Here is a 21,107-nt window from a genome sequence, read left to right as displayed (position 1 = left end):
TTCAGATATTATGCTGTTGTCTTATAATTGTGTGACAGTTACGTTGTGTGCTAACATAACTACAGTTTATATTGTTTTGCAAAATAATCAATAATCCCCCAATTATGTAATATTGTCTTGATTTAAATTATGCTTTTCAGGATATGAAAAAGTTTGAAAGTGAAGTGAGAGCTTTACAAACAGCACTGGCCCAAGCCCAATCTACGCTAACTTCTCCAGAGCTTGGACGCTTGAGTCTTAAGGAACAACTATCACATCGACAGGTGAGATGGTGTTGAGTTTACTTCTAAAAGTTTTAGGTTCAGCTTCAGTTTAGGATGTTTACTAAAAACTTCTGTATAATAATTGTTATATTGACAGCATCTCCTTTCGAAAATGGAGTCTCTGAAGCCAAAAGTACAAGCTGTACAGGTTTGCCAGAGTGCCTTAAGAATCCCTGAAGAGGTAGTCACCAGCCTTCCTATATGCTGTACAGCTGTCAGGCTGCTAGAAGAGACCAGCCGTCTTCAACATACAGCTATCCAACAGTGCAATATAATGCAGGTAAGTACTTTATGAGAACTCAGTAAAACAGCACATGTTTGGGAATCTAATCTATCCATCAGCCTTGTTGCTGTAAGTTTGCTTTTGTATGTCCCAAATATATAAATATATGCTAATAATGGTATAAGTGCTCAGTACAAACTCAGCCTGGAAATTCATTGTGTGGGGCAGTGCATGGATTTTGCTATCCAGTGTGAATCGGTATATAGTTTTGCCCCCTGTTTTAACACTGGGCATTTGAAAAAAATATACAAATTGTATTTTGCATTTATACAGTTTCAGTTGAAGTTGTTGCTTTGTTTCCTTAACCCATAGGAGGCAGTAGTCCAGTATGAACAGTATGAACAGGAAATGAAACATTTGCAGCATCTCATTGAGGAAGCACATCGGGAATTACAAGATGCAAAAGTAACAACTAACAACATCCAAAAACTACAGATCCAAATCAAACGCCATGAGGTATTCTATATCTAGATCATTTTTTGTGGCTCTTTTCTGTGTATGATTTATTGTATTTTTTTCAAAGTTAATTTATTTATACACGTTCTTTTCCATGCAGAGATACTTTGCAAGGCCAGATTTCTACAAGGTGGAGAGGCCAGGCCGTGATGACATGATCTCCACTTTGTCAAATTAGAGAACACTCTGCATTCATTGAGAAAATGCAAAGTGTAGTCTGAATGGGACCTGGAAGCTAGTTGTGATCACTGAAGTGGCAGTGCGTACTACAGTGGTTTGCAGCTTCCATGGGGATTGGCCAAGTGTGGCACATTTATACTTATATCGGTCCAAGCTGGACCACTGTATCTGCAAAAATAGCCATAGATAGACTTCAGCTTGAAAGTGGTGAATAAGGTTCAGCTGAGAGGGCTACATTTTCAGTATAAAGCTGAGATCTAGAAAAAGGGATACAACCTTCAACTAGCAGAAGGAAAGTTCAAGAGTAATATTAGAAAGTGTTATTTTAGCAAAAAAGTAGTAAATGATTGGAACAGACTTCCTGAAGGGTAGTGAGTTAGTTTTTAGTAAGATCATTTAAATATGCCTCAGATAAACATAGGCCTCAAATTAGACAAAAATGTTAAAAAAAGTCAGCTTTTTTTTTCGCCTTCAGTCCTATATATGCCTTTGTATGTATTTTCTTTGCATTTTCCCGACAAAAAGCATGCATTTCTCTTTCGTTCATTGACAGACACAGCTCTTCATCTTCTTGAGCATAGGGTTATACCGCCCGCTACAGGAGTAGCACACTAGGCAGAGAAAATCTTGAACATGCCTATGGGGCAGTACCTGGGAGTATACTCCCACTTCCTGCTATAGGTATTCAGTTGTTTTTCCGCCTAGTCAGGAGTAAGGACCTAGTTCCTTGCTGCGATCTCTGGTCCTGGCAATTTTTTCTTTTTATGTGGAATTTTTTCCTCTTTTTATTATTTTGTTGAACTGGATAATATAGATCCTTGGGGTCCCCCCAGTCCAGCCAGCGAGCGCGTGCAGACAGCAGCTAAGCACTAGTTCGGCCGTGACCTAGCCCCACTGGACGGGGGCTGGCCTGTGAGTTAAACATCTTAGGAGGGCACATACAAACTGGCTTCGGCCTAAGTCGCAGTGTTTCCTCCTGGCCAACAGCACCCACATTTCGATGGAGTGGTGTCCTTTCCAGAGTGGTGCCCACCCTGTTCCTGGTGTGGTAAGTAGCTGTACCCCCACTACCCCTGGAGGGTTTTGGGGAGGACGTGGGCCCCTCCTTGGGATGGTTAGACCCCCAGGTTCCCATCCTTCCCCCCAGCTCCTCTAAAATTTCAGTCACTGTGGGTCTTTTGGCCCCCCACACACCCTCCTCTGAGGTTATGAGCTGGCTGTTGCCACATGATCTTAAGGGGGGCTGGTTGAAGTTGCTGCTGACTGGGCTGCTGACCAGGCTGCTGACCGGGCTGACCAGATTTTCCTTGGGCACAATGGGTGGTTGAGCAGGGTTCCCTGCCACCCTGGGGGTTCATGACTAGGGCAGGGATGTCCTCTGGGCTCCCTGCGACGATTGTTGGGCTGAGGGAGCGGATGTTTTAACATCATCCGTGGGTACGCGCCAAAAATGTAGGCCGCCGCTTTGCAAGCCTACTAGCTTGAAACCCTCTGTGAGGGTGGCTGATGCCACTGCCTCCTGTTTGGGCATCCGCCTTCGCCTCCGCTACCCCTGGGTGGTTGGCTCCGCTGGGGCTCGCGTCCTGCTGGCTGAGTGCCTTTTAAAAATTTAGTTGGGTGCCGCCGTTAAGGGGGTGACCTCAGTATGTGTAGGTGAAGCCCCCATTCTTCTTTTGGGCACCTGCCGGGCTGAGGAAATGTTCAAGTGTGACTTGGCCTCCGCAAAAACTTAGGCTGCAGATTGCAGCCTGCTAGGCCATATGGTCATCTTGGCACTTCCCTTGGAAGGGGTAGTGCCCCCTTCATTTTTTTTTTTTATGACAGCCTTGCTGCCATTATTGTGTGGGACATCTGCCCTTTTTTAGTGAGGGTACCCTCCTTGCACTTCCGCGTCATGGTGGGAGGCCCCCTTTTAAGGGGGCTATGTCCTTTTATGTCCTCTATGGAGGGCTCAGAGGGCGACCCTCTTGTTTTTTTGCAGGGTCCAATAGGTGGTCCGTTGTGGGCCCTTGGCCAGCATCCCATTTGCGGGATTGCAGTCGGCGGCCTCCCCTGATTATGTTTTTCGGAGTGAGCTTAGTATATAGCGACCCTACTGGGTCTGCGTCCACACACCCTAAGTGCTCAGATAGTGAGGATGATTCCTCTGCTCCTCTAGCTGGGCTTAAATAGGCGCTGGTGGAAGCACTGCTAGTGTTAGTGCGTGAAACTTTAAAAATGGAAGTTGCGGCCGATGCGGAGTCGGAGGCACTGGCTCCTTTTTGCACCCACAGGCCCTCCAAAGCGGCAAGGGTGTTCCTCTTTCCGCTTACCTTGGCAACATTGTCACAAAACTGTGGGGTTGTCCAAAACACAGTGGTTGCTAAGTGTTTTTGCTTGCAGTATCCTTATGAGGATTAACTGTGTTACAAGTGGAGGGTTCCATCTGTAGTGGACTCACCGGTTTCCAGGTCAAATTGAGCTGCCTTCATACCGATTGAGGAGTCCCCGGCCTTTACAGGTCCAGCAAATAAGAGGGTAGAGGCTCTGGCCTGCCATATGTGGCTGTGGCTGGTTCAGCGACTAGGCCAGTAATTACTATTTCCCTGGTGTCACGAACTCTGACTGAGTGGGCTAAGCATTTTTACGCCCGGACCTGGAGGAGAAGCAGCTCCCCCCTGCCTTGGTGGAGCTGGCGGATCAGTTGGTCCAAGGGCTACAGTTTGTCTGTGACGCCTCTTTGGATGCCGCTCCCCTGCTTTATAGACTGTCTGTCTCAGCAGTGGTCCTGCGGCCCAATATCTGGCTGAAATGCTGGTCTGCGGACCAGGCTTCTAAGAAGGCCTTGTCTGATCTTCCATTCGTGAGGGATCGCCTGTTTGGAGCTTCCTTGGATGACATCATCAAGAGCCTCACAGGGGGAAAGTGTACTCTTCTTACTCAGGCTTCCAGGGGTAAAGAGTCTTGTCACAGACGGGGACCCCTCCTTTTCGACTCACAAGTGACTTTTTCATCCCTCAAGGTCTCAAGACAAGGGATCCAAGGCCTTTCAGTCCTCTGTTGGAGGTTCCAAAAAGTCTTGGTTGGGCAAACCACAAGCAGGTGCTGCCAGACCTGCGGACAAAAATTCCTCCACATGAAGAGGTGCCCTCACCCGTATCGGGGGTGGGGGGACGTCTAGGCTGCTTGGACCTGTAGATTGATCCAGGACAAGTGGGTCCACAAAGTCATTTGCTCGGGCTACAAGATCGAATTATGATCATATCCTCCAGAAAGGTTCTTCCCTTCCAACCTGCACTTATCCCCAGATCGGTTAAAGGATCTCTATGGGGCAGTGCAAGATTTGTTACTTCAAGGGTGATTGTTCTGGCTCCAAAGTCAAAACTTTTTAAAGGTTTTTACTCACACCTGTTTACAATTCCCAGGAAGGTGGGCAAGGTGCGCCCAATACCGGACAACAAGGCGCTAAACCACTTTGTGTGGCTACAGAAGTTCCGCTTGGAGTCCATGCGCACGGTGGTGGCGTCCTTACATCAGGGGGATTTCCTCACTTTCATCGATATCAAGAATGCCTACTTTCACATCCCAATATGTGTTGCCCATCAGCGTTTCCTCTGCTTTGCCATGGGCGAGGAGCATTTTCAATCTGTGGCATTACCCTTTGGTCTCTCTTCCGCTCCTCGGGTCTTCACGAAAGTGTTGGCCCCTGGTTCTAGCATTACTGCATCAGCAGGGGATCGTAGGACTGGGGTACCTGGATGATTTTTGTCCGCCTTATTGGACAACTTGGAGATTACTCTGAAAACGCTGAGGGAGTTTGGTTGGGTTCTGAATCTTCAGAAGCCTGCCCTGGCTCTGTCCACAAGCCTAGTCTATCTGGGTCTGACTCTGGACTCGTCCTCAGCCAGAGTGTTCTTCATTCTTCAACTTCAAAAGTTGCAGGAGGCAATCCGGCTTTTGTTGACCAGCAGGCGGTCATCTCTTCGGACTTGCATGCACCTGTCCTGGTGGGGAGGCGTCCTCGGCGCAGATTGTGCTCAGGGGGTCTGGTCTCAGGAAGAGTCCAGACTACTAATCAATGTACTGGAGCTCTGAGCAATCAGACTTTGTCTGGATCATTGGACAAGTCGCCTCCAGGGATGTCCGATGCGGATTCAATCGGACAATGCCATGACCGTGGCCAATGTCAATTACCAAGGGGCACAAGAAGTGTCCTGGAGGCTCCGAAAGCAGGTGGATTCTAAGGTGGGCAGAAATATTTGTTCCAGATCTCTCTGCTGTGCACATATCCAGGGGTGGAAAATTGGCAAGTGGACTATCTTAGTCGACAGGCGTTAGACCAGGGAGAATGGTCTCTTCATCCGGAGGTGTTTCATCAGTTATGTCTCCGGTGGGGTACTCCAGAGGTAGATCTGTTGGCCTCTCACCTCAACAGGAAGGTTCAGAGGTTTGTGGCACGGGCTCGGGGTCCTCTAGCCGTCGCTACAGATGCTTTGGTGGTTCCTTGGATTCAGTATTGTCCGATTTACGCCTTTCTTCCTCTCCAGCTTCTGTTGAGACCACTACGCAGAATCGAGGCAGAAGGGATTCCGGTTATCCTAGTGGCTCCAGACTAGCCTCACCGGTCTTGGTACTCCGATCTCCGATGCTCCTTGGAGACTCCATCTCAGGGAAGATCTGCTGTCCCAAGGGCCAATCTTCCATCCTGCTTTACAGTCTCTGGCCTTTATGGCTTGGCTGTTGAGCCAGATGCTGAAGGACAGAGGGTTGTCTGACTCTGTGATTCCTATGCTGTTAAAAGCTAAAAAATCTTCTTCTAGGAAGATTTACCATCACCGTCGTATGTGGAAGACGTACATTGCGTGGTGTGAATCCCTCCTGGTTCAGCCCTGTTCCTTTTCGGTGGCTCGAAACCTGGCTTTCCTCCAACAAGGGATTGTGCAGCGCCTGGCCTTGAGTACCATCAAGGGCCAGGTCTCGGCCTTGGCTGTTTTCTTTCAACGCCCATTGACCATACACTCTTTGGTGCGTACTTTTCTCCAGGGCATGGGACACTTGGTTCCTTCAGTGTGGTCTCCATTGCCGCCGTGGGACCTCAGTTTGGTGTTGTCAGTTCTCCAGAAACCTCCCTTTGAAAATACTCGGGAGATTCCCTTGCTTACGTTGTCTCAGAAGGTGGCCTTTTTGGTGGCCATTACTTCGGCGTTCAGGGTGTCTGAACTGGCGACGTTGTTTTGTCGTTCACCTTACCTGGCGGTTCACAGGGATAGGGTGGTTCTGCATCCATGTCCATCGTTCCTTCCGAAGGTCGTCCCTGACTTTCATCTGAATGAAGACTTTGTGTTGCCCTCCCTGTGTCCCAAGCCTAAGCATCCTAAGGAAGTTGCCTTGCACTCCCTGGATGTGGCTCAGGCAATAAGGGTGTATCTGGCAGCTATGGAATCTTTTAGGAAATCAGACTCACTATTTGTCCTCACTGATGGACTCCGCAAGGGGCTGGCTGCTTCTGCTGCAACCATTTCTAGATGGAACAGACAGACTGTGGTTCAGGCTTATTCTAATAAGGGTCAGGTTCCTCCTTTCCCTGTCACGGCGCACTCTACTCAGGTGCTTAGTGCCTCCTGGGCCTTCCGTTCAAGGCGTCAGTGATGCAGGTTTGCAGGCAACTACCTGGTCGTCTGTACACACATTCAAAAAGTTTTATAAAGTATATGTGTTGGCATCTGCGGATGCTTCTTTTGACCACAAAGTTTTGCAGGCTGTTGTTTAGAGGACTTGTCCTCTTTGAGGATGTTTTTTTCAGGTGAGCTAAAGTTGTTGACAGTTGAGCTCCAGGTTGGCTGGTTGGCTATGTTTAGCCTTGGGGAAGTTTATTTTTTCTGCTGTTCCCACCCCTCATGTTTGACATTGCTTTGGGACGTCCCTACGGTCAAGAAGATGAAGAGCTGTGTCCGTCAATGAACGAAAGAGAAAATGTATAACAATACCACAGCGCAAGAAACAGTTCAACATCCCCAATATGTAACAAGTGCTACTACATGTAACTATTAGAAATTCAGTATGTGAAAAAATGAAATAAAATTAATTGTTAAATAAGCTAACAAGTAAAATCCATATTCCCATAAAATCCAAGCATGGAATCAAAATCATTTTTTTTTTGATTATTATAAAAAATCCATAGGCAAGCTAGTGTCCAGTGAAAGTTTGTGATGAATAACCGAAAAAATGTGATCAGAATTTTTTTTTTTAAAAAACTTATGAAAAAATACATTAACAAGCAAGTGTCCAGTAAAAGTTTGTGGAAGGTGCTCCTTAATCCAAAATATCCATGTGACTTTTGTGCAAAGTGAATTTGTTTCATGCCCCCCCCCCCCCCAAAGTGAATTCACTTACCAGACAGTGAGGACCCCTGGGCAATACTGCGTAGGTGTCTATCAGGCTTTGGCTGGTAAGTTTGGTGGGTACAGGTTCTTGGATACCTCCTAGTGACCAATGCTCAAACTGGAAGACAAAGAATAGCCCAATAGTGTAATATGTTTGAGCTTTAATTTCATATACATAAAGGAATTGCACTTACAATGCTTAGAGAAGTAAATCGCATATATAGATAGTTAGGCTCCTGTGGTGGCATTCCACCACACTTCCGCATAAGTTCCAATTACCCGGAAGTGACATTCCCAATGGGCGTTCTCACAGACATTTTTTTGATTCCACAGATTTTTTGATTCCATGCTTGAATTTTATGGGAATATGGATTTTACTTGTTAGTTTATTTAATTATTATTTTTTTTTTTCACATACTTTATTTTTGTCTGTCAATGAACATCAGAGAAATGGATTTTACGGCAAGACAAAAAATCCCATTTTTTTTAATCCTATTTTTTGCCTTGATCATAATAAAGAAAATACAGTATCTCACAAAAGTGAGTACACCCCTCACATTTTTGTAAATATTTTATTATATGTTTTCATGTGACAACACTGAAGTAAGGAGTTTGCAGCTTGCATAACAGTGTAAATTTGCAGTTCCCTTAAAATAATTTAACACACAGCCATTAATGTCTAAACAGATGGCAAAAAAGTGAGTACACCCCTAAGTGAAAATGTCCAAATTGGGCCCAATAGCCATTTTCCATCCCCGGTGTCCTGTGACTTGTTAGTGTTACAAGGTCTCAGGTGTGAATGGGGAGCAGGTGTGGTAAATTTGGTGTTATCACTCTCACTCTTTAATACTGGTCACTGGACGTTCAAAATGGCACCTCATGAACTCTCTGAGGATCTGAAAAAAATAATTGTTGCTCTACATAAAGATGCCCTAGGCTATAAGAAGATTGCCAAGACCCTGAAACTGAGCCGCAGCATGGTGGCCAAGACCATACAGCAGTTTAATAGGACAAGTTCCACTCAGAACAGGCCTTGCCATGATCGACCAAAGAAGTTGAATGCACATGATCAGCGTCATATCCAGAGGTTGTCTTTGGGAAATAAACGTATGAGTGCTGCCAGCATTGCTGCGGAGGTTGAAGGGGTGGGGGGACAGCCTGTCATTGCTCAGACCATACGCCACACACTGCATCAAATTGATCTACATGGCTGTCACCCCAGAAGCAAAACTCTTCTAAAGATGATGCACAAGAGAGCCCGCAAACAGTTTGCTGAAGACAAGCAGACTGAGGACAGGGATTACTGGAACCATGTCCTGTGGTCTGATGAGACCTAGATAAACTTATTTGGCTCAGATGGTGTCAAGTGTATGTGGTGGCAACCAGGCTGCCGGCACTAGGGAGCTACAGTTCATTGAAGGAACCATGAATGCCAACATGTACTGTGACATACTGAAGCAGACCATGATCCCCTCGCTTCAGGGACTGGGCCGCAGGGCTGTATTCCAAAATGATAACGACCCCAAACTCACAGATGACCACTGCCTTGCTAAAAAAGTTGAGGGTAAAGGTAATGGACTGGCCAAGCATGTCTCCAGACTTAAACCCTATTGAGCATCTGTGGGGCATCCTCAAACGGAAGGTGGAGGAGCGCAAGGTCTCTAACATCCACCAGCTCCATGATGTCCTCATTGAGAAGTGGAAGAGGTCTCCAGGTGCAACCTGTGAAGCTCTGGTGAACTCCATGCCCAAGAAGGTTAAGGCAGTGCTGAAAAATAATGGTAGCCACACAAAATATTGACACTTTGTGCCCAATTTGGACATTTTAACTTAGGGGTGTACTCACTTTTGTTGCCAGCGGTTTAGACATTAATGACTGTGTGTCGAGTTATTTTGAGGGGACAGAAAATTTACACTGTTATACAAGCTGTATACTCACTACTTTACATTGTAGCAGAGTGTAATTTCTTTAGTGTTGTCACATGAAAAGATATAATAAAGTATTTACAAAAATGTGAGGAGTGTACTCACTTTTGTGAGATACTGTACATATCACCGCTATAAACTATCATACAGTATGTTCCCATTGAAATGATCAGATGTAAAAAATAGGGGTTTGAAAAAACAACTTAGTAATTTTACTGAGCTTTATTTTACTGCATAATAACATTTGTTGTATCACCTGGTTGTTTCCTATATTAATTGAACTCCTTCTTATAAGGCTGATGTCATGTACAATTGGCAATACCTAGGATATACTGTATACTGTAGGCCCACATGCAATGTATAGAAAGCAACAGGTTACCTTAGCCAGCTGTATAGGTATCGTAATGTGTAGAATGTATAAATATGTGTGAACAGATTACATACTGTAGTTCTAGAGAATACAGAGAACAGGGATGAGGTGCAAAGTGCAGCTACCCATAGCAAACCCATAATTTTTCTATTTACTGGACTCTAATTAGTGAAAGATGAATCCTAATTGATTGATGGACTGTGCTGTATTGAAGCCATTTTTATCTGATTACTTCTTAAGGAATATTTGTGACTCATTTCCAGCTGCATAAATCAAATCTCTATTCTTTGCATTGTATTTATTTAGGTAATATCAGTACAGTTCCCATGTTTTAGCCCCATTCACACTTGAGTGTTTTTTTGTTTTTTTTGCTGCTTCCCTGTACCTGATGACGCCTAAGACCCTTATCACTCTGAGGTGCTTTTCAAGCAATTTTTGAGCTAAAAAAAGCACCGGAAAAGCTCACGAAAACCTATTCACATTACATTTAATGAATGCTTTCACACTGGGGTGGTGCGCTGGGGGGCAGTGCAAAAAATTCTGCAAGCAGCATCTTTGGAGCATGAACAAAAAATGTTAACAGGGGTCATCATGAAGCAGCTGCAATAAAGTAGCCCAATTGGGATTGGGAAACGCCCATGTAGCCAAACCTCAATGGGCCAGTGCATTCACAACACGAATGACTCCAAGAGAACATATGTAGAGGGGGGGGGGGGCAATGTATGGGACTTTCGTGGTGTCATGTTTGGAGTGCTAAATAAGTGCCTCTAAAACGCCCCTCTCTTTTAAAATGAATGGGGAATGCCTCAAAAACGCCCAAAAAGCGCTTCAAAAGCGCCTCAAAATGGTTCTTGAAGCAGTTTTTTGAGTCACGTGTATAAAAAAGCACACTGCTAATGCCTACAAAGCGCCTGAAAAATGCGGCTAAAGAGCCGCAAGTGTGCTCAGAGTTTTATGGGCAGTTTTCAAGCACCTCAGTGTGAAAGGGCTCTTACTATGCCTGACCATTCTTTCCAGTTGTGCCTGTTCACACTTGAACGCTCAGTCACCCTATGCTCTAGGCCCATGCTATGTCCATGCACACTAGGGGCAGAAAAAATGCCAGAACCTGTGGCAAAAAAAGCGGCATAAAAAATGCTCATAGTAGCTCACATTGCACAAGTGCTTAGAAGATTTTATGGGCATTTGCTTTTACAAGCGCTTTTTTTTCCAAAACATTCCCCTCTGCATATTTTTTAATGTACACTTGAAAATGCAAACGCTCTTAAACGCTGCGTTTAGGAGTAACTAAAAGCTGCTCTCAAAAACATGATCCAGAAGGGTTTTTTTTTACCTCTAAACGCTGAGCTTAGAGTGATTGTAAAGTCTCGTTTTTTTTTTTTAGCCCCCCTTTTTTCTAGCCCCTCCTTCCTGTCACATGCCCCCACAGCAAGCAGCTTGCTATTGGGGTGAGCCGAGCCGAGCTGCAGCTCCCTGTGTCCATTCAGACATGGAGCTGCAGTTCTGCCCCGTCCCGCTCTCTCCTGATTGGCTAACTGACTTTGATTGACAGCTGCGGGAGCCAATGGTGCAGTGGATGGCCGAGGGACTCGTGGATATCGCTGGATAGAGATGGGGCTCAGGTAAGCATTAGGGGGTGCTAGGGAGGCTGCTACACACAGAAAGCTTTTTATCTTAATGCGTAGAATGCATTCTGCCTTTACAACTCCTTTAAAATATTCCTCCAAACATCCTAATGTGGATAACACTGAGCTGCTTCTACAGCAGCGTTTTTCTATCCCAGTGTGCATGGACCCTAAAAAAGTACACAAGCGTTTTTTTTTTTTTTTTAAGTATTCAGGCGTTTTTAATACTATGGACTTTAATGGGAATGCCTATAAATGTGTGATATGCACATTTTAATGCCTGAAGAATTCAGCCTCATTCACACTGGATGTTTTTGCAGCTGCTCCTAGGGGTGTCAGGCATTATTTTTACAGCTTAAAAACACCTCTCCATGTTATTCTTTGTGTCCATGCACACATAGGCTTTTAGGAGCTGTAAGTGGCATTGGCCTTTTCAAGCTACAAAGACACCCAGGGCCAGTGCATTCTAGAGCAGCAGTGTTACAGGTGTAAAAACGGCTGATGTGGCTAAACATGGCTAAGCATAGCTAAATGCAAGTAAATGCGTGTTATCACTGTATACAGCATTAAACCGCATCAATCGTTTTTAACCACTTCTGGACCGGAAGATTTTCCCCCATAATGACCAGGCCATTATTTGTGTTACGGCACTGCGTTACTTTAACAGACAATTGCGCGGTCGTGCGATGCTGTACCCAAATAAAATTGACGTCCTTTTTTTTCCCACAAATAGAGCTTTCTTTTGGTGGTATTTGATCACCTCTGCAATTTTTATTTTTTGTGCTATAAACAAAAAAATTTCGACAATTCTATGAAAAAAATATATTTTTCACTTTCTGCTATATAACATTCCCCCCAAAAAATTAAAAATCAAATTTTTTTAACATTTTAGGCCAATTTGTTTTCTGCTACACATTTTTTGGAAAAAAAATCACAATTAGCATATTTTGATTGGTTTGCGCAAAAGTTGTCGCGTCTACTAACTACAGGAAAGATTTGCCATTTTTATTGTTTTTTTCTTTTTTTTTTTTTTACTAGTAATGGTGGCAATCTGCGATTTTCAGCGGGACTGCGACATTGCGGCGGACAGATCGGACCCTTAACTGACATTTTTGACACTTTTGGGAGGACCAGTGACATTACTACAGTAATCAGTGCTAAAAATATGCACTGTAATAATGACAGTGGCAGGGAAGGGGTTAACACTGTGGGTGATCAAGGGGTTAAATGTGTACATAGGGGCGTGTTTCTTACTGTATGGGGGTGGGGCTTGTGAAATGATCATAGAGACCTGTGATCCTATATAGAAGGATCACAGGCACTCTGTGATCATTCCAGAGAAAAGAATGGTCGGCTGTGTTTACAACAGCTGACCATTCTTCTCTCTCAGCGGGGAGCGATCCCGGGTGTCAGGCGGCAATCAGAGCTGTCTGCCCCATGCATCGGAGTCCCTGCTGCGGAATGGGGGACGGGAGCGTGGCGGCGTGCGCTCGCCCCCTAGCTGCAGGCGTCCGACTGTCGTAGACCTACGTCGTTTCGCGCAGGATGGCCGCCCTGCCGCAGTAAATTGGCGGTGGGCGGTCCGGAAGCGGTTAAGATGGTGTAATTGGATTTGGGAGCGGAAAATAGAAGAGGGCAGAGAAATGCTGCTAGATGCTAACACGGCTAGATGCGCATTAACGCCAATGTAAAACGCTTTTAAAGCAGTAGTATAGTCTTATTTTTAACTTTTACCTACAGGTAAGCCTATAATAAGGCTTACCTGTAGGTACAATTAATATCTCCTAAACCTACAAGGTTTAGGAGATATTTGTCCTGCATGCAACCGCTGACACCAGACGTGCATGCGCTCTGAAGGTCCGTTGAACCTTCAGAGCTCCTTGCCGGCTACTTGCCGGAAAGTAAACTCCCGTGCGCATACGCGGGAGTGACGTCATCGTGGCTCTGGCCACTCACGGCGCCGGAACCGCTGAACCCAGAAGAGACGCTGAAGGAACATGACAGCTTTCTCAGCGGTGTCTGGGCGACCGCGTCGGGGCTTCATTCTAGGGTAAGTATTTCATAATGAGTTAGTATACGATGCATACTAGCTCATTATGCCTTTGTCTTACAGGGTTTTTTTTTTTTTTTTATGAGGATACAACCGCTTTAAAAGCATGTTTTTACAGCCGCTTTTTCCTGGCATTGGTACTGGATTTGCAGCTCGTTTTTTAAAATGCCCTGTGTGCACGAGGCCTTACTCTCCTCCTATAGAACTGCTATTCTTCCTTCACACAGCCCAGGAAACAAACTCCTGAAGCTTGATACAAATGCAAAAACGCATGAAAAATGCCCATAAAACCCCTAAAAAAAGGCTTTAAATTCACCAGGAATATGCTCTTCTCAGGTATGAATGCAGGCTTAGATGGTAACATTTCTTTAACAATTGTTGCCCCCTGTTGTTCAAAACTTCTCCCGTCATTGTTTTAAGCTTGGCTGAGAGCTGAGCGTTGCATATTTTATGCTGGCAGTCATCACATGACTTCATTACAAAGCCCGAGACATAAGCCATCTGGGGGTCAGCTTCTACTTTTCTGTATTAAGTGACTAGAATCTTGCCAGTTTGGCCTCTCCATCTGTCTGCTGAACCGTTGTGTTTGCTGGGTTTGAATCTGTGCCCTGAAAGATGCACGGCCATTTCCTCTTCTCGCTGCAGCTTTCTACTTCTGTTCTGTGGTTTCCCTGTATTGTGAGATGCAGCCTGGCTTAGTTCATTTTCACAGTCAACAACATCCTGCCTCTTAGCTGCTGCTGATGGATGATGCAGGGCTAGGGAGCTGCGATTTTATTGGCCAGACGCACCCAGCCTATTTGCCTGCCTGAAGCACAATGAGAGCTTGATTTTTTTCTTTTTTTTTGTTACACGTTCCTTTCTATGGTTTCTGCCTAAATCCAAAAAATGTGTTCGCAGGAGCTGGCAAAGAAAATCAAAGGCTATCAGGATCAGATAGCGTCGCTGAATTCTAAATGTAAGATGTTAACCATGAAAGCCAAACATGCAACGATGTTACTGACTGTGACTGAAGTGGAAGGACTGACAGAGGGAATGGAAGAACTGGATGCTGAACTCCTCCCTGCACACTCTGCTCACCCGTCAGTTGTTATGGTAAGGCCTCTGCTCACATTAGCTGCTATTGTATGAGCTGCGTTACATGTAGGCTGGAACAAAGCCACCAGCACAGCTCCTGATGTCGGCTCATGTTTTGCACAGAATTGAAAAAAAAAGATATCCGATTGCTTCTACATAACATTTCTGTTATAAAACAGTTCTTAGATTTTCTTAAATCATACATAAAAACAGCGAATATCTAATCAGAAGATTACACGATCATTCCCCCTAAACATATACGTTTAAATAGTTTGTTTCTTTTTTTCTATGCAGTCCTATTGCATTTCGCTAAAATGTTAAGCTGTACACAATTGTATCCTTTGTTAGTGTAGCACATCCTTCCTGCATGCTATTTGTTTACTGGCCAAGGCATGTGACTGTGAGCATTCTGTGTACAGACATCACCGAATTCATTCACTCCCTGGTGTCACTTTGTCATTTCCTAGCTAACGATCCCTATTCATTGAAGCAACTTTCAGTACCATCATTTTCTTAGATTTGCATACAAAAAAATTAGCTAGTGAAATTTGTAATGCGGTAAAAAAAAAGGAGGACTGATTTAAGAATTACATTGCTAGGCAACAGGGACATCTTGCAAAATAAGAAGTGGTGGGAGGGACACCTTAGGGTGCCAGGTTACATTGTTAAAAATGCACATGATCTTGTATTCAGTGGCCATACCAATACGGGATATGGCATTTAAAAATAAGCAACTGCCTATGGCCCAACAACAAAAAATGTTCAGTCTTTACCTGTCCCAGGTTACATTGTTAAAAATGCACATGTTCTTGTATTCAGTGGCCATACCAATACGGGATATGGCATTTAAAAATAAGCAACTGCTATGGCCCAACAACAAAAAATGTTCAATCTTTACCTGTGCCAGGTTACATTGTTAAAAATGCACATGATCTTGTATTCAGTGGCCATACCAATACGGGATATGGCATTTAAAAATAAGCAACTGCCTATGGCCCAACAACAAAAAATGTTCAGTCTTTACCTGTCCCAGGTTACATTGTTAAAAATGCACACGATCTTGTATTCAGTTTTTCTATGAAAGGTTTTCATGGCCATACCAATATGGGATATAGCATTTAAAAATAAGTAACTGCTATGGCCCAACAATAAAAAATGTTAAGTCTTAGGCCTCATGTACACTGCTACTTGTAAAAGGACATTTTGGAGCAGTTGGGCATTTTTTTCAGAAGCCCCTGAACCCTCCTCTATGTTATCTTATCTGTCCATGCACACTGGGTCGTTTACAGTCATTTAGAGGCAGTTGAGTTCAGTGTCGTTTTTTGGAAAGCAATTATTTGCGTTCAGAATGTTCAGAACGTGTGTTTACCGGCGTTTCAAACGCAAAACGCGACCGAACGCGATCACCCGCGTTTAGCACTTGCGTTTTTCCATTTTAAAGGGGAATGATTTTTTGACCTCTAAAAACGTATCTGAGCGCAAACGCCCGCTAACCGCGGCTGCAAACGCGACACAACAGACGTTTTAAACGTCCTTTACAAAGCAGTTAAATTCCAGCGTTCAAAGGACTTTTTAAAACGTCCCGTGTACATGTATCCAACCTGTGCCAGGTTACTTTTTTAAAAATGCACACGATCTTTATTCAGTTTTTCTATGAAAGGTTATTATGGCCATACCAATACGGGATATAGCATTTAAAAATAAGCAACTGCTATGGCCCAACAACAAAAAATGTTCAGTCTTTACCTGTGCCAGGTTACTTTGTTAAAAATGCACACAATCTTGTAAAAAACGTTCAGTCTTAACCTGTTTGCACAGATAATTATTGCACAGATATAAAATGACTAAAGTAGTGTACATAGAAGGATGGTTTTTGGGACTTTAAATGAGGCACATAGAATGTGTCTCCATCCCTGGCTATATGAAAAAAAGAACTTTTTGAGTGAGGTGTGCAACTGTCATCAGGCCAGATATGTCATGTAGTCATAGCAAATTCGTAGGCAACAAAAAAAGGGGAATGTTGTAAAAACCAGAAGTTTATTGTAGCCACCACAGCAGATAAAATCCTTGGAATACATAGTAGTAATAGCATATATATAATGAAAACAGTACATCACAATAGTAAAGTCATCTCACATAAACATGACAAATAAATTGCTTTGAACTGGTAACATGTAGAATCTGATAAATATAGATGGTTGGTAAATAGTGGACAATGAATGCTATATAAGTCAACTGGGTATGATGAACATGGAGGTTGCATCCTGGATTAGAAAAAATATCTACGAAAGTAGTAAACATGGAGTAATTAGTTAGTAGAGAGTATGTGTAACTCAATACTTAAGCAAAATATGGGGATAGGAGGGAAAAGAAATCCCTGCCGGGTATATATAACCCCCTCCAAAGATAGTACCTTACAAAGTCATCTTAGAGTGGTGTATATGGTGCTGAGGACCAAGGGCTGTCTAAAAACGTCCATAACGTCCAAATCGGGAACTGAGGGAGTAGTGTGGGTGGGCTCAAGCATGTCCAAGGACCACAAGAATAATGCAAATCTCCATTGTGATAAACAAGGTAGTGGGTTTGGCAGTACAATAAGAGTTCTAGAAATAAAGAACAACATAGTAGTGAATTGAATGCTTATATGGATATTGTATATCCATATACATCTATTGTCTCAATGACATATATTGAATGACTGCTAATTGAGTCCCTAAATAGTGATTGTAGAAGTATTTTTTTGCATATATTGTATATACAGGCATACCCCACTTTTAAGTACACAATGGGACCAGAGCATGTATGTAAAACAAAAATGTACTTAAAGTGAAGCAATACCTTTTTTCATTTCTCAATGCATGTAAATACACTAGCTCCATAGGAAATCTTGGTCAGCTTCACATGGCATTGCTCCCAAACCATGTGATAAGGACACCAAGCTTGAGGAGCATGTTAAGGGGATCCAGGACTATGACATGGTAGATTACCTAGGCAAGCTGGCCGGCCACAAAAAGGATATGTTGTAGTCCTGGGTCCTCTCTCAGTGCTCCCTAAGTTTGGTATCCCTGTCACTTATGGTTTTGGAGCAGTGCCATGTCAAGCTGACCAAGATTTCCTATAGACGCCAATGTTAAATACCGGGTGTAGTGCCAAGCCAAGCTGAACAAGCTGTGTCCTTACTCGCGAGTGTATGTAAAGTGAGTGTACTTAAAGCGGGGTATGCCTGTAATTGTTTTTACACATTTTTATATTTTTTTTAAAAGGCATGTAGGATACACATAAAATTATAAGAAAACAGAAATGCAGAACCATGTCCTGCCAATGGTGGACTTTAGAGGCACTCACATAGGAAAAGTTATTTTTTATTTTTTTAGACAGCTACACTCTACAGGGGCATTTTCTCCAGAGCAAAGTAAATGATAGGAAGCTCTGCTGACTTATATCAGCCAATCATATGCAATCAAAAATGCATTTTTTTTTATTTTCCTTGTGATTAGGTATTTTTTGCAAAGTGAAGCTTCATCTCATTTACTATGTTCTGGAGAAAATACCCTTGCAGAGTGCAAGTGCACTTGCAAAGTGCACAGTCTTTTAGCCTTTAGTAAATCAGTACAATTTATTCTTTTAAGTAAGTCCTTTTTGCACTATTGTGTGACAGTTTTTTAGTGTCAGCCACTAGCCCTAATCTCACGTGGGAGATAGCACATCCTGATACTACTTCCCTGGCAGGGAGAGAGTACAAGTAGATAAAAAATTCAGCCTCTGTGAGGTAAGACTGCACTGTTTTAATAATTTGGGAATTGTCTTTGATACTATTACAGATGCCTATTGGTGACAAGTTCTTAAAGACATTATAGATATGTTGGTATTACCTGCCTCACGATTTTGGTAGTAGAAGGCAATAACATAACCTTTTTACGTGTTTACCTGAATAACATATGTTTTTACTTTTGTTAGGTATAATAAAGGTGCTCATTTTATAGGGTCCCAAGTGTTTGACACTAGTTTTGTGACTTCATTTTATGAAAGTATTAATAGTTCCAAGTCTTTAAATAGTTTCAAATACATTATGTTTACTTGTATAAGCATTCTTACTTCCAGTTTTCCATATGTCATCTGTCACCATATTTATTAGTATGACTGCCATGGTAGCTCAATACATACAGTATCTTTATTGTGAAATAATTATGTTTTTATGTCAGTTTTCAAATAACATATATTTCTTATGTGAATACACCGATGCTGATTAGTTGTCTTTTGCTGTGTGTTGATTTGTGTGTGCACTTGTCTCTTACTTTCTTTGATCTACTTGCTGCCTTCTGTGGTTCTTCTGATGGTCTTTAATGGCAGATGACCGCTGGTCGCTGTCACACTCTCCTATCACCTGTCACTGAGGAATCAGGGGAGGAGGGTACCAACAGTGAGATTTCCTCTCCACCGGCCTGTCGTTCACCTTCACCTGTGGCTAATACAGATGCTTCTGTTAATCAGGTATCACTGAGCTTTATTTTCCCCCTTCCTAATTGAAGGCAGCACTCAGTTCTCTGTACCTTCTTGTACAATAAATAGTGTGTGAACTGATCATTAAGGCCAAAAAAGACTAGTACTTTAAAATAAACTTGACCTGACCCAACGTGTCCAAAGTAACAATGATGCTAAAGCAGACACCTTATATTGCCTGCAAGTACCTGAGTACAGACATACCCCGTTTTAAGTACACTTACTTTACATACACTCGCGAGTACAGACACAGCCTGGTCAACTTGGCATGGCACTACTCCCGGTTTTTAACATTGGCGTCTATGGGAAATCTTGGTCAGCTTGACATGGCAATTGCTCCCAAACCATAAGTGACAGGGATACCAAACTTAGGGAGCACCGAGAGGGGACCCAGGACTACAACATTTCCTATTTGTAATCTACCAGGTCATAGTCCTGGATCCCCTTAACATGCTCCCCAAGCTTGGTGTCCTTATCACATGGTTTGGGAGCAATGCCATGTCAAGCTGACCAAGATTTCCTATGGAGCTAGTGTATTTACATGCATTGAGAAGTGAAAAAAGGTATTGCTTTACTTTAAGTACATTTTCGTTTTACATACATGCTCTGGTCCCATTGTGTACTTAAAAGGGGGGTATGCCTGTAGTGTTTAAATCAATAATTGCATCCCTGTGGCGCTCCTGTTGAAACCTGGTCCAGGCTGTGCATGGGACTTTGACTTCTGCCCAAGTCAAGACTAAACTCTTTTTCCTTTTAGGTCTAAGTCCACATTCTGTTATTCAGCGCAGAATGCTAAAAAAAATTTACTGTTCACTGAAATGATTGGAGGGGACTAAAATTCAGGAGGAAGCAGGGATTATTTTTGACTTGGGCAGTAGTCAAGACTCCACGTACAGCCTTCATGTAGTGTAGTGATTTGAAGACTAACACAGATAGTTGCAGGCTTAACAAGGTGCTATGCTTCAACATACTGTATATATACTTGCAGGCTTAACAAGGTGCTACGCTTCAACATACTGTATATATACTTGCAGGCTTAACAAGGTGCTATGCTTCAACATACTGTATATATACTTGCAGGCTTAACAAGGTGCTATGCTTCAACATACTGTATATATACTTGCAGGCTTAACAAGGTGCTACGCTTCAACATACTGTATATATACTTGCAGGCTTAACAAGGTGCTACGCTTCAACATACTGTATATATACTTGCAGGCTTAACAAGGTGCTACGCTTCAACATACTGTATATATACTTGCAGGCTTAACAAGGTGCTATGCTTCAACATTTTTTTCAATTTTGGAAACATTTAGGTTCACTTTAATGTTCATTGGAGCAGCACCTAATTAAAAGTACCCTGATCTTTCTGATCCACAACAAAAACTTAATGAATATAAAAAGGTCCTAAAGTACAAATTGTAATCATTTTAAAATGTCCCACAGCAGCAATGACATTTAATTAATAACACAGTTGTAATAAATCAGATTTTAGATTTTTTCATAAGGGCAGTCATACCAGACCGCCAGACTGACTTCTATGAACTTAGTAATCTTATTAAATAACGTGAATTGGGGACTACACAAACCATTGTGAGACACGTATATACGGTATAGCCTGTTTTCTGAAAATAAATCCCTTTTAAAACATTTTATATACGAAAGCTGCAAAATAATAGCAAGACCCCAATTTACAGGGTGAAATGATACCATATATTGGGTATACTATGCAGCTAATATTTATTGTTGCATATTCCCTACTAATTTTTTGTTAGCACAATAGTTATTAATAGTTATTAATTATTGAAAGCAAAATTGATACTAGGTGCAGAAAGCTGAGTGTTGCACTTCACCATGAAATAAATGTTTTGTCTTGTTTTATTTGTTGTTTTTTTTCTCTGTTTTCTGTTTAGTGGTAAAGAACCAACTTATCCGTCCATAGTTAAGCATTCTCCGCCATTTGAGATATTGGCTTAATTAGGAAACTGAACTGGTTTTATAGATGAGGCTTATAA

At 42.9% G+C, this 21,107-nt stretch overlaps 1 protein-coding gene across 2 annotated transcripts in view; it reads left to right on the top strand.

Annotated features, from left to right (window-relative positions):
- Nucleotides 1-21,107, top strand: part of SYNE1 (spectrin repeat containing nuclear envelope protein 1) — a 645,053-nt gene that overhangs the window by 424,159 nt on the left and 199,787 nt on the right. For both annotated transcript variants that reach the window (XM_082249740.1, XM_082249741.1), the window contains 5 exons: nt 141-263; nt 361-543; nt 859-1,002; nt 14,416-14,610; nt 18,943-19,083. In XM_082249740.1, coding sequence (XP_082105866.1) covers nt 141-263; nt 361-543; nt 859-1,002; nt 14,416-14,610; nt 18,943-19,083 — 786 coding nt within the window. The remainder of the gene's footprint in view (nt 1-140; nt 264-360; nt 544-858; nt 1,003-14,415; nt 14,611-18,942; nt 19,084-21,107) is intronic.

This window comes from Pelophylax lessonae (assembly GCF_965119305.1).
Source record: "Pelophylax lessonae genome assembly, chromosome: 3".
In the NCBI taxonomy this organism is placed as follows: domain Eukaryota; kingdom Metazoa; phylum Chordata; class Amphibia; order Anura; family Ranidae; genus Pelophylax; species Pelophylax lessonae.
This window is presented reverse-complemented; position numbering and strand designations above follow the sequence as displayed.